The sequence below is a fragment of the Cebus imitator genome, unplaced genomic scaffold (genome assembly GCF_001604975.1).
Source record: "Cebus imitator isolate Cc_AM_T3 unplaced genomic scaffold, Cebus_imitator-1.0 Scaffold2, whole genome shotgun sequence".
Lineage (NCBI taxonomy): Eukaryota > Metazoa > Chordata > Mammalia > Primates > Cebidae > Cebus > Cebus imitator.
This window is the reverse complement of record NW_016107317.1, coordinates 7,106,437-7,121,054: the sequence shown is the minus strand read 5'-3', so window position 1 is coordinate 7,121,054 and position 14,618 is coordinate 7,106,437. Positions and strand designations below refer to the sequence as shown.

General features: G+C 39.5%; 1 protein-coding gene across 1 annotated transcript in view; it reads right to left on the bottom strand.

Moving 5' to 3' along the window:
- PLEKHA5 (pleckstrin homology domain containing A5) overlaps nucleotides 1-14,618 on the bottom strand; it is a 240,820-nt gene that overhangs the window by 32,280 nt on the left and 193,922 nt on the right. Inside the window, exon 19 of the mRNA XM_037738513.1 lies at nucleotides 663-764. Within this exon, the coding sequence (XP_037594441.1) occupies nucleotides 663-764 (102 nt within the window). The remainder of the gene's footprint in view (nucleotides 1-662; nucleotides 765-14,618) is intronic.

Below are 14,618 nucleotides of genomic sequence, written 5' to 3'. Positions count from 1 at the left end.
GAGACAGGGTTTTGCCATGTTGGCCAGGCTGGTCTCCAGCTCCTGACCTTAGGTGATCCACCCACTTCAGCCTCGAAAGTGCTGGGACCACAGGCGTGAGCCACTGCACCTGGCCAAGTATTATTACTGCTAATTTATAGATAAGAAAACTCACCCTTGGAACTAGGTCTCAGATCTGCTTGCTTAGAAACCAGATTCTTTATAGCAAATTGTGTTATATTTTCCCCTCCTAATAATATGTCAGTTATGACAACAGGCCAAATATAATTTTTAACACAGAATGGATTAGAATAATTTTATTGAAAAGATAAAATATCCATTATTTGATAAATCCGTAATTCAACATCTCAATACCAAGTGACACAGATAGACTTGTGAAAGGATATGAAGCCATGTTTTTAGGAACTAGAGTTGTGACCACTAGGAGCACAGAACACTCCAGGGCTCACCATGTGCCCAACAGAACAAAGAACTCTTAAACAAGAGGGGATGGGATACTTCGTAAGATGATAAGATTGCTGTCATTAAAAGTATTCAAATCCAGGTCTCAGGAAGCCAGTAATGTAAAAACTGTTAAGGGTATGCATAAATCTAACAAGGTGGATTACACAGTACCAGTAAAAACCAGTTAAAACAATATAAAGAATATTATACTTTTGTACCTGAACTTCACCAAGGTGATCTAGCTGCTCTTGCATCTGGTTCCTGGTAACAGTCACGTCGTATTCTAACTTATCATATTCTCTCCATGCTCGTTCCAATTCCTAAAACCAAAAAGTGTTAATTATTTTAATGGGGAAAATGTGCTTTTATGGTGTTATCACTCCAATTGCAACTGTCTAGATTTTAGAAAGTTGTGTAGTTTATATTGAACAAAATAGAACTTTTCATAGCCCATTTTTGTCCCTTTCTTTTTTTACTCAATTCAGTAAAAATTTACTAAGCAACGTAAGTATTATTGTGCTGCTGTTTATTTCCTAAAATGCAGAAGAGGCATAAATAAAGTGTTTTCTTATCTGTCTTGATTGAAAGTTCTCCATGAATAAAAATACTTTGTATTTTAGCATAATGGAATTTCAATAACATCAGAAGCATGACATGATGTTACTTACAATAAGCTTACAGTACTATAATAAAACAAATTTAGCTAGCTATTTAAACAATTCAGTGAATCCTGTTTGTGAAGACTCAATATAGACACTATTAACCATCTATACTTTCTTCCTTTGGAAAAAAAATCATCTCCAAACCGTATCACAGAGAAGATTTTGATATTTGGTCTTTAACAGCTTCTCATTTGTTGAATATAGAATAATTCTAGAGGTGCTTAAAAATACATCATCTGCCAGGCTCCATGGCTCATGTCTGCAATCTCAGCACTTTTGGGAGGTTCACAGGGGCAGATCACTTGAGCTCAGTAGTTCGAGACCAACCCTGAGCAACATGGTAAAACCCTGTCTCTACTGAAAACACAAACATTAGCTGGGCCTGATGGCTTTCATCTGTGGTCCCAGGCACTCAGAAGGCTGAGAAGGAAGAATCCGTTGAACCCAAGAGGCAGAGGTTGCAGTGAGCCAAGATCGTGCCACTTCACTCCTGGGTGACAGAGTAAGACCCCCCCCCAACCCCCAAACATCATCGTATCATCTTGTTTCAGAGATGTTGACTTAATGGGAGTGTAGTTACTCTTTATGTGTTTCGGAGAGTGTAAAAACTGATAAACTAAGGACAAAGTCCATATTGTTCACTATTTTATTATTAAAATCTAGTGTGGTATTGGCAAATATAAGTCAACCAAAAAATACTTATTGAAAACTCTTGTTAGGCTGGGCATGGTGGCTCACACCTGTAATCCCAACACTTTGGGAGGTCAAGGTGGGTGGATCACTTGAGGTCAGGAGTTCAAGACCAGCCCGACCAACATGGTGAAACCCCATCTCTGCTAAAAATACAAAAAATTAGCTGGCCGCGGTGGCGCGTGGCTGTAGGCCCAGTGTCTCAGGAGGCTAAGGCAGGAGAATCACTTGAACCTGGGCAGCAGAGGTTGCAGTAAGCTGCAACTCCATGCCACTGCACTCCAGCCTGGGTGACAGAGCAAGATTCCGTCTCACAAAAAAAAAAAAGAGCCATTGCACTCCAGCCTGGGTAAAAAAAAAAAAAAAAAAAATCAAAAAAAAAAAAAAAAAAAAAAAAAAAAAAAAAAAAAAAAAAAAAAATTAAAAAACTCTTGTCAAATGAATTAATAATTTGTCTAAGAAACTCTCATGATCAGAAATTTCTTGTCTTGAACTGTTCGGAGTAAAGTTCTACTGGGAAATGTCAGTGTATCAACGGCAATAATCTTGGGATAAGATAAGCAGTATACTGAATGTTAAAGAAAGGTTACTTAAAATAATCTTAACAGTTTTTTGAAAAGCAGCAATACAGTTTACCTCAAACTAAAGGTTCCCTTTTATTTATTTATTTGTTTATTTATTTGAGACAGTCTTGCTTTGTTGCCCAGACTAGAATGCAATGGCATGATCTTACTCACTGCAACCTCCCCCTCCTGGGTTCAAGAGATTCTCCTGCCTCAGCCTCCTACGTAGCTGGGATTGCAGGCATGTGCCACCATGCCCAGTTAATTTTTATGTTTTCAGTAAAGATGGGGTTTTGCCATTTTGTCCAGGCTGGTCTGAAACTCCTGACCTCAAGCGATCTGTCCTTCTCGGCCTCCCAAAGTGGTAAGATTACAGGCGTGAGCCACCATGCCCAGCCTAAAGGTTCTCTTTTAAAGAGCTATCTTAGTTTGTATATTCTGTTATAACTAGTTTAAAATAACTTTAAAAAACTTAGGTGATTGGTTGGGTGTGCTGGCTCATGCCTGTAATTCCAGCACTTTGGGAGGCTGAGACAGGAGTTCAAGACAAGCCAGGAAAACACAGGGAGACCCCATCTCTACAAAGTATACAGAAATTAGCCAGGTGTGGTGGCACATAACTGCAGTCCCAGGTACTTGGGAGGCTGAGAAGGGAGGATCACTTGAGCCAGGAGGTGGAGGTTGCAGTGAGCTGAGATTGTGCCATTGCACTCCAGCCTGGGTGACAAAGACTTTGTCTCCAAAAAAAAGTTCAAAGCCAGGCAACACTTGTCTATAGTTTAAATGTCAGGTTCTAGGCTGTAGCTACTCAGGAGACTAGGCAGGGGGAGGATCGCTTGAGGCTAAGAGTCGGAGGCTGTAGTGCCTTACAGCTGCATCTGTGAATAGCCACTGCACTCCTATCTGGGCAACATAACAACACCCTGTCTCTAAAACAATTAAAACTTTTTTTTTTTTTAAACAAAAAAAAAAGGAAGAGAGGCCGGGTGTGGTGGCTCACGCCTGTAATCCAAGCACTTTGGAGGCCAAGGCGGGTGGGGCAGATCACCTGAGGTCAGGAGTTCAAGACCAGCCTCACCAACATGGTGAAACCCCGTCTTAAAAAAAAATAAAAAATAAAAAAAAAAAAAAGGAAGAAAAGAAAAAAAGTCTAGTATTGTTCTTTTTGGGAGGGGAGCCTCTAGCATGCTAGTAAAACTCAATGTCTTGATATAGATGTTGGCCAAACTCCTAAACTGTGTGCTTTTCTGAGAACATGTTATACTCCAAAAAGAGAAAAAAAATAGTGGGCGTGTTGGGGAGGAGGAGGGACTGCTTCAGAGTTTTCTTTCTTTTTTTTTTTTTGGGATGTAGTCTCACCCTATCGCCCAGGCTGGAGTGCAATGGTTCAATCTCGGCTCACTGCAACCTCCGCCTCCCAGGTTCAAGCGATTCTCCTGCCTCAGCCTCCTGAGTAGCTAGAATTACAGGTGTGCATCAACACGCCTGGCTAATTTTTTGTATTTTTAGTAGAGATGGGGTTTCTCTATGTTGGTCAGGGTGGTCTTGAACTCCCGACCTCAGGTGAGCTGCCCGCCTTGGTCTCCCCAAGTACTGGGATTACAGGAGTGAGCCACCGTGCCCAGTTGCCATAGAGTTTTCTAGAGGCCGGGGTTTGCTCTGATGCCCAGGCTAGAGCACAATCATAATTCACTGCAGCCTCAACCTCCTGGGCTCAAGTGATCCTTCTGTCTTAGCCTCCCTAGTAGCTAAGATTACAGGTTTGTACCAGCACGCCCAGATAATTTTTAAATTTGGGGTCTTACTATGTTGCTTAGGCTGGTCTTGAACGCCTGGGCTCAAGCAATCTTCTCAAAGAACTGGGATTACAGGTGTGAGCCACTGTGCCAGGCCAGACTTTTTTCTCACTGTTACCTGGGCTGGAGTGCAGTGGTGTGATTTCGGCTCACTGCAGCCTCAACTCCTTAGGCTCAAGCAATCCTCCCACCTTGTCCTCCTAAGTAGTACAGGTGGCCTACCACCATGCTGGGGTATTGTTTTTTAATCTTTTCTAAAGTCAAGGTCTCATTATGTTGTCCAGGCTGGTCTTGAACTCTTGGGCTAAAGCAATCCTCCTGCCTTAGCCTTCCAAAGTGCTGGGATTACAGGTAGGAGCCAGCATGCCTGGTCAAAATTTTTTATTTTTTAATTGTCTAAGTTTAGGGTATGGAACAAGTAAATTTTAATAGTGCTTACTTCTATATAGTCTGTATTGAGAAAAGATATGGCCACTGTGGGGGAGAAAGTGAAACAGGTCTAAACACTCGGATGTAATGAAATTCTAGACTTCCAAAAAAATTAATGAGGATTTTAATATTTAGCTATTCAGCTATATAGCAGATATATACTATGATATTTATTAAGGAAGGATTGGCTGGGTGCAATGGCTCATGCCTGTAATCTTAGCACTTTGGGAGGCCAAGGTGGGTGGATCACCTGAGGTCAAGAGCTGGAGACCAGCTTGGCCAACGTGCTGAAACCTCCTTTCCACTAAAAAAAGACAAAAATTAGCCGGGTGTGGTGGTGGGCGCCTGTAATCCCAGCTACTCGGGAGGCTGAGGCAGGAGAATTGCTTGAACCCAGGAGGCGGAGACTGCAGTAAACTGAGACTGTGCCATTGCACTTCAGCCTGGGCAACAGAGCAAAAACTCCGTCTAAAGGAAAAAAAAAACTGGGGTATGGTTGGCTTATGCTTGTAATGCCAGCAGTTTGGGAGGCCGAGGTAGGTGAATCCCTTGAGCTCAGGAGTTCAAGTTGCCTGGGCAACATAGGGAGATCTCCTCTCTACAAAAAAAATTCTATTAAAAAACGAAAAACAACTAATGATGCATTTCCAAGTTTTTAATATGAGGAAAACTTATCTGGAATCAATGGCAATTTACAACAAAATCTACACAAGGGAATGGTTAAACAATAAACTGGACACAAATCTCAAATTGTTTTCTCTGTAGTTCACTGTCACATTGCTACTCTTTTTAATAATCAAGCAAATATGGTAAGACTATAAGTGGCTATAGTAAAAAAAAAAAAGTAAATAATTACATTATTTTTAGAGCTAATACAATGTTTTACTTCTGGTTTGCTTCTCAGTTACGGTTTCTGAGTTTTAATTTAAGAAACGTCAGTTCATTTTTCTGCTTTCCATTCAAAAATAAAAGCTACACTTTGGGAGGCTGAGGCGAGCGGGTTCACCTGTGGTTGGTAGTTTGAGACCAGCCTGACCAACAAGGAGAAACCGCATCTCTAATAAAAATACAAAATTAGTTGGGCATGGTGGCACATGCCTGTAAATCCCAGCTACTTGGGAGGCTGAGGCAGGAGAATCGCTTGAAACCAGGACGCAACTGTTGCAGTGAGCTGACATCGAGCCATCGTACTCCAGCCTGGGCAACAAGAGCCAAGCTCTGTTTCAAAATAACAAAAATAAAATAAAATAAAACCTCTAACTTTGGAAAAGTATTGACATAGGTTTTTAATATCAAAATGAGGGAGAGGCATTAGGTGTAGCATAATTATTCATTAACTTCATTTTTTTTTTTTTTTTTTGAGGTGGAGTCTCTCACTGTTGTTGGGCTGGACTGCAATGGAGTGATCTCGACTCACTGCAAACTCTACCTCCCAGGTTCAAGCAATTCTCTGCCACAGCCTCCCAAGTAGTTGGGATTACAGGCGCCTGCCACCACGCCTGGCTAATTTTTTATATTATTAGTAGAGATGGGGTTTCGCCATACCGGCCAGGCTGGTCTAGAACTCCTGACCTCATGATCTTTCCGCCTCAGTCTCCCAAAGTGCTGGGATTACAGGTGTGAGCCACCATGCCTGGCTAACTTCTCAATTTAAGCTCAAACATCTTTTTCCGATTTTAAGTAATATTACAAATTAATGTCCACTACTATAACTTGGAAAATTAAAGCCTTATAATATTTAAATTAATTTTACTGGTATATTTTGTGGATCAGGCAAAAAAATTAAAATGCTAACCTTCTGGTCACCAATACCCTACTATAACAGTCCTGCCGACTGGTATTAGAAGCAGTTGATTTTTCAGATCAATCAAAAGAAAGTTAAGTCTGATTTATTAATTTTTTCATTTTACCTTCAGGATGTAGAGATTTCTTGGCTCACATTTAAATAATGTACTTAATTATTTGAGGAGTTTCTAAAAAAGAATTTTTTAATGAATTTACTCTCGTTATATAGCTGCTTCACAAATAAAATCACTACTTACTAAGAACATGGCATGCCTTACTATACTATCTAATGACTACACTCACTTTTTTTTTTTGAGATGGCATTTCACTCTTGTTGCCCGGGCTGGAATGCAACAGCACAATCATGGCTCACTGCAACCTCTGCCTCCCAGGTTTAAGTGATTCTCCTGCCTCAGCCTCCCGAGTAGCTGGGATTACAGGCATGCATCACCATGCCCAGCTAATTTTGTATTTTTAGTAGAGACGGAGTTTCTCCATATTGGTAAGGCTGGTTTCAAAGTCCTGACCTCAGGTGATCCACCCACCTCGGTCTCCCAAAGTGCTGGGATTACAGGCATTAGCCACCGCGCCTGGACTATACTGACTTTTTTTAACCTAAAAAAAGTTTACGTTTTATTATTTTTTCACTTAGCCTGGACTTGAAACACTAAAAAGATGTTTAAAAGGGTATCAATTCAAACTTTATAAAGTGAAGCTCAACTATTAGCCACAATTATAAAGCTATCCATATTTTAAATTTCTAGTTTATGACTCTTGTGTTTAGTTTCTTCTCTAAGTTTTCTATGAAACAAAACTATCTTCTCATCTCAAAGGAAGTACTTGCTTTTTATTGTTCAAATTTCTAAATATAATAAAAATAGAAAGAGAAAAAAAAAACCAAACCAAACAAACAAAAAAACAAAACAAAAAAAATAGAAAGGCTAGCAAAGGGAAAAATTTAAACAAATAACTATTATTGTGTCACATTTCTGTTAGCTTTCTTGTGGATTTGTTTTCTTTTGTTTTGTTTTTTTGAGACAGGGTCTCACTCTGTTGTCTAGGACCTCTCTGGGCTCAGGTCATCCTGCTGCCTCGGCCTCCCATGAGCTGGCACTGCAGGCAGGCACCACTGTGCTTGGCAATTTTTTTTTTGTGGAGATGGAGTTTCACCATGTTGCTTAGGCTGGTCCCAAACTCCCAGACTCAAGTGATCTGCCCACCTCAGCCTCCCAAAGTGCTAGGATTACAAGCGTGAGCCATCACATTTAGTCTGGAGAAATCAAAAGTTGGTTTTTTGAAAAGAAAAACAAGATTTATAGACTGTTAGTCAGAACAACAAAGAAAAAAAGAACCAAATAAACACAATGAGAAGCCTCCTAAAGTGCTAGGATTACAAGCGTGAGCAATCACGTTCAGTCTGGAGAAACCAAAAGTTGGTTCTTTGAAAAGAAAAACAAGATTTATACACTGTTAGCTAGAAAAACAAAGAAAAAAAGATCCAAATAAGCACAATGAGAAACAACAAAGGTGATACTACAATGGATCCCATAGACATACCAAAGGTTCTTAGAGACGATTACTAACACCTCTATGTATACAAACTAGAAAATCTAGATAAAATACTTAAATTCCTGGGAATACAGAGTCTCCCAAGATTGAATCAGGAAGAAACTGAAAACACTGAACAGACCCATACTGACTTCCAAAATTTAATCTGTAATAAAAAACCTGCCAAACCAAAAAAGCCGTGGATCCGTTGGATTTACAGCTGATTTCTACCAGATGTACAAAGAAGAGCTGGTATTAATTCTACTGAAACTACTCCAAAAAATTAAGGAGGAGGGTCTCCTCTCTAACTCATTCCATGAAGCCAGCGTCACCCCGATATAAAACCTGGTAAAGACACAACAAAGAAAGAAAACGAAGGCCGATATCCCTGATGAACATAGATGCAAAAATCCTCAACAAAATACCAGCAAGCCAAATTCAATGGCATATCAAAAAGTTAATTCACCATGATCAAGTAGGCTTCATTTCTAAGATGCAAGATTGGTTCGACATATGCAAATCATAAATGTAAGACACCACATAAACAGAAAAAACAAAAAACATATGATCATCTCAGCAGACATGGAAAAGGCTTTTGATAAAATCCAGCATCTCTTCATGATAAAAAGCTCTTAAGAAATAATTCCATATTAAAGGAATATGTCCTAAAATAGTAAGGGCCATCTATGACAAATATATAGCCAACATCACACTGAGATGGGCAAAATCTGGAAGCATTTCCCTTGAGAACTGGAAAAAGACAAGGATGCCCACTCTCCCTTCTCCTATTCAACATAATACTGGAAGTCCTAGTCAGAGCAACCAGGCAAAAGAAATAAAATGCATCCAAATAGGAAAAGAAGTCAAACTATCTCTCTTAATGGATGATGTGATCTCTACCTAGAAAACCCTAAAGACCCTATCAAAAGACTCCTATGACTGATAAATGACTTCAGTAAAGTTTCAGTACACAAAATCAATGTACAAAAATCACTGGCATTTCTATATACCAACAATGTTCAAGCCGAGAGCCAAATCAAGAATGTAATCCCATTTACAATAGACACACACACATGTACACACACACCCCTAGGAATGCATCTAACCAAGGAGGTGAAAGATCTCCATAAGAAGAACTACAAAATATTGTCGAAAGAAAGCATAGATGACACAAACCAATGGAAAAACATTCCATGCTCATGGATTAGAAGAATCAATATTGTTAAAATGGTCATACTGCCCAAAGCAATCTACAGATTCAATGCCATTCCTATCAAACTACTGTCATTTTTCACAGAACTGGAAAACGAATTCTTAAATTCATATTGAACCAAAAGAGTCCCAACAGACAAAGCAATCCTAAACAAAAACAACAAAGCCAGAGGCATTACACTACCTGACTTCAAACTATACTATATGGCTATAGACTAAAACATCATGGTACTGGTACAAAAACAGGCATGCACCAAGGCAACAGAATACAAAACCTAGAAGTAAAGCTTCATACCTATGGCCATCTGATATTTGACCAAATTGACAAAAATAAGCAATGGGGAAAGGACTTCCTATTCAATAAATGGTGCTGGAATAGCTGGCTAGCCATATGTAGAAGAATGAAGCTGACCCGTTCCTTTCAGATCACTTGAGGCCAGGAGTTTGAGACCAGCCTGGCCAACATGGTGAAACCCTGTCTCTACTAAAAATAGAAAAACTAGCTGGGCGTGGGAATGGGTACCTGTAATCCCAGCTACTTGGGAAGCTGAGGCATATGAAATTGTTTGAACCCGGGAGGCGGAGGTTGTAGTGCGCCAAGATCATGCCACTGCACTCCAGCCTAGGCAACAGAGTATCTCTGTCTCAAAAAAAGAAAAAAGCAATTGCAACAAAACCAAAAATTGACAAGTGGAACCTAATTAAACTAATGAGCTTCTGTAAAGCAAAAGAAACTATCAACAGAGTAAACAGCCTACAGAATGAGAGAAAATACTTGCAAACTCAGCATCCGATAAAGGTTGAATATCTAGAATCTATAAGGAACTTAAGCAATTGAACAAGTAAAAAACAAAACAAATAAGCCTTTTAAAAAATGGGCAAAAGACATGAACAGACACTCAAAGGAAGACATATAAATGGCCAATAAAAATGTGAAAAAATGCTCCATATCACTAATCATCAGAGAAATGCAAATTAAAATCATAATGAGATACCATCTAACATTCATCAGAATGGCTACTATTAAAAAGTCAAAAAACAGATGCTGGCAAGACTGCAGAGAAAAGGAAATGCTTATATACAGTGGGTAGAAATGTAAACCAGTTCAGCCACTATGGAAAGCAGTTTGGAGAGTTTTCAAAGAACTTAAATCAGAACTACCATTTGACCCAGCAATTGCATTATTGGATATATATCCAAAAGAGAGCAAATCTTTATTTTGTGAGACAGAATCTTGCTCTGTCACCCAGGCTGGAGTGCAGTGGCGTGATCTTGGCTCACTGCAACCTCCGCCTCTCAGGTTCAAGTGATTCTCCTGCCTTACCCTCCTGAGTTGCTGGGACTACAGGCTCACGCCACCACATCTGGCTAATTTTTCTATTTTTTTTCTTTTTTTAAATTTTTCTATTTTTAGTAGAGATGGGGTTTCACCAGGTTGGCCACAGTGGTCTCGAACTCCTGACCTTGTGATCCACACTCCTTGGCCTCCCAAAGTGCTGGGATTATAGGCATGAGCCACTGTGGCTGGCTGAAAGCAAACCTTTCTACCAAAAAGACACATGCACTTACATGTTCATCCCATAACTATTTATAATAGCAAAGACATGGAATCAACCTAGATGCCTATCAACGGTGGGCTGGATAAAGACAATGTGGTACATATACACCATGGTTCTACACAACCATAACAAAGAATGAAATCATGTCCTTTGCAGCATCATGCATGCAGCCAGAGGCCACTGTCCTAAGTAAATTAATGCAGGAAAAGAAAATCAAATACCGCATGTTCTCACAGCTGGAAGCTAAACGTTGATGGATATAAAGATGGTAACAGTGAAACTGGGGAGTACTGGGGGTAGGGGAAGAATGGGGGATAAGAGCTGAAAAAGTAACTCTTGGGTACTATGCTCAGTACCTGGGTAATGGGCTCATTCATCCTCTAAACCTCAGCATCATACAATATATCCAGTTAACAAACCTGCACATGTACTCCCAAATCTAAAATAAAATAAAAATAAATAAAATGTATAGGGAACACTGCTATACATGTTTCCCTTGTGCTAATCCTAGTTTTGGGTACTTTTGTGGCCTACCAGGTGAGAAGATGTTCTCAGAATCACAGCTTTGATCTACAGGGGTGCCAATGTTATTCCCCTTATGCTTGGGGCTTAGATTTGAACCAGTGCTATGAATTGACTGTGAAAGAATCAGTGGAATCCTCTGAGATTCTGCCAGCAAAAATGTAATTCAAATTTAAATCTAATCAACATTCACTGAGTGCCAACCATATGCCCAGTATGATGTTACGCACATGCTAACATTTGCAGCCTTAAGCTACAAATATAAATAAGTTTACATAAAGGCACAAATAACATAGTTTGTATTCTATGCAGTAAGACTTGTCTTAGAAGGATATACTCTGCGGGTTTGTCATAATCACTGATTATTGCTGAAGGCAAGGAAAAAGAAACCAGGAAAGTGATTACATAGGATAAAAACCAGAAAAAGGGATACTCAAACAAGATTAATTTATTTTCTATTTATTATTACTATTTTTTTTTAGAGACAGTGTATCACTCTATCACCCAGGCTTGGAGGGCAGTGGCACAATCACGTACCCTTGACCTTCTGGGCTCAAGAGATCCTCCCACCTCAGTCTCCTATGTAGCTAGGGTCACAGGTGTACAACACCATGCCCAGCTAATTTTTTTATTTGTCATAGAGACAGGGTCTCCCTAAGTTGCCCAGTTTGGTCTCAAACTCCTGGCCCCAAGCAATCTTCCTGCCTCAGCTTCCCAAAGTGCTGAGATTACAGGCATGAGCCACCACTCCTGGCAAAATTCATTTCTTTTTTTTTATTTTTTTTAAACACTGCTACAAAGACGTGTCCAACAAAATTCATTTCTATTAAGATATTTTCTTTTCTTTTTCTGGATAAAGGATTTGGTCCATGGCTAATTTATTAAGACATTTTCAACAAATTTCCCATCTGGGCTAAAGTTAATCTTGAGATGGAGCAAATTCTAAGCCTGTTGATGAGATTTAATTCATTAATCCCAGTTGGTAAGGGAAGGAATTTTCTAAAATGGGAATTTCGAGAGCAGACACCAAATCATTAAATAGTTTTCAACTAAATGTCTATAAAGTCCACCATTTTGATTTGACTCAAGTTGTCATAGAGACCCTGAGCTTCTCGTTAGCTTGGCACTGACAGCTTAACCTCATTTTCCCTTTCTAATCTCACATTTTCTATCCTCTCACAGAAATCTATCTCCCAGTCAGGCAGTAAGTTCTATTTTCTCCTTTTCCAAACATGTCTCCTACATTCTCATCTTTGCCGTGGCTTAGGTGTTCTGTATTGTATAAGCCACTCTTTTCTTCCCGCCTTATTTAAATCCTACCTATCCTTGATTAGCTCAGTGACTACTTCCTGTGGACAATATTTCAGGTGCTTATATTTTCTTTATGATATATTACAGAAATCCACGTAGATCTAAGTCTTCAAAGCTGTTACAGGAAGATCTGGATTTGACTTATAGGCATATTATTTATTAGCTTTGTAACGTTGGGTAAGTCATTTAGCTCAATCATATATCAAATTTGAATGAGACATAGTTTCTTATTTCAAGAAGCTCACAATGGAAAGGATATTAAATTTTTAAAAAGTCTACAAACATGACAATATAATTAAGAGAGACTCAAATGAGACAACAGAAATAATGGTATTTTAAAAATGAAAATAGAAATATAAGTTATTTAAGAATTCCTCAAATTTAAGTTTTCATTGCTTTCAAAATCATGGCTTATTCCTTTAAAAATAGCTTATGTTTAGAATTCAGGGTTTAGAACAGAATCCATGTTGAGATTCTGGCATCTTGCCACCTTGGAAAGACTCCTCTAAATTAAGCTATACTGTCTGTGGCCCTTCTTAAAAGATAAATGCTCCCTAGCCCACTGAAGGTACAAACAAGGGTTAGTGAGTAGTTTTATATAACACGGTGGCTTTTGCTAAGATTTATTTCAAAGAGCTGCTTGGACAGGTGCTCTTACTATGTTTATGGAGATGACCACATCATAGGTTCTAAAGCCAACTGTTTAATCTCATAAAACACTCAATTAATTTATAAACTGCAAATAAGACTTTGAGATATAAATTTGGTAATTCCAAGAGACTCATAGTCATATGACTATGGGTTACAAGGTTCTGTTATTTATATTTCTTTCTTTCTTTTTTTTTTTTATTGAAACAGAGTCTAACTCTGCTGCCCAGGCTGGAGTGTAGTGGCACAATCTTGGCTTATTGCATTCTCCGCCTCCTGGGTTCAAGCGATTCTCCTGCCTCAGCCTTCCAAGTAGCTGGAATTATAGGCACAGCCAGCACACCCAACTAATTTGTATTTTTAGTAGAGACAGGGTTTTACCATGTTGCCCAGGCTAGTCTCGAACTCCTGACCTTAAGTGATCCACCATGCCCCACCTTGCTATTTATATTTCTAATTCAAGCTTATCATCTAAACTTAGATCACACTGTAGCTATCAAATGGTAATGCTGATTGCCTCTTAAAGGCTTTTCCCAGGTACCTTTTATTAAAATGCTTGGTTAAATGAGTCCAATTATCACCTTTTCAAAATTATTCTAAATCCCCTAAAATCTACAAAATATTTCTTTTTTCTCTGAGATGGAGTCTTGCTCTGTCACCCAGACTGGAGTGCAGTGGTGTGATCTCAGCTCACTGCGACCTCCACCTCCTGGGTTCTCCTGTCTCAGCCTCCGGAGTAGCTGGGATTACAGGTGCACGCCACTATGCCAAGCTAATGTTTTCTATTTTTAGTAGAGATGGGGTTTTACCATGTTGGTCAGGCTGTTCTCAAACTCCTGACCTCAAGTGATCAGCCTATGTTGGCTTCCCAAAGTTCTGGGATTACAGGCGTGAGCCACTGCACCTGGCCCAAAATTTCTTTTCCTTTTTTTTTTTTTTCTCCCAATTTGAGACGACGTCTTGCTCTGTCACCCAGGCTGGAGTGCAGTGGTGTGATCTGGGCTCATTGCAACCTCCACTTCCTAGGTTCAAGGGTTTCTCTTGTCTCAGCCTCCCGAGTAGCTTGGACTACAGGCATGCGCCACCACACCCAGCTAATTTATATATATATATTTTTTAGTAGAGACAGGGTTTCACCATGTTAGCCAGGCTGGTCCTGACCTCCTGACCTCAGGTAATCCATTACAGGCGTGAGCCACTGTGCCCAATATATTTATTTTCTTAATGCAATAAATTTTCACAAATTTCAGAATTTTTCATTTACATAATACATAAAAACAGGAGTACTTATCTCCCCTGTAAAACACTCATTTCACAAAGAGCAAAATGTTTGGCTGGGCATGGTGGCTTATATCTGTAATACCAGCCCTTTGGGAGGCCAAGCCAGGAGAATCACTTGAGATCAGGAGTTTGAGATCAGCCTGGGCAACATAGTGAGGTTCCATCTCC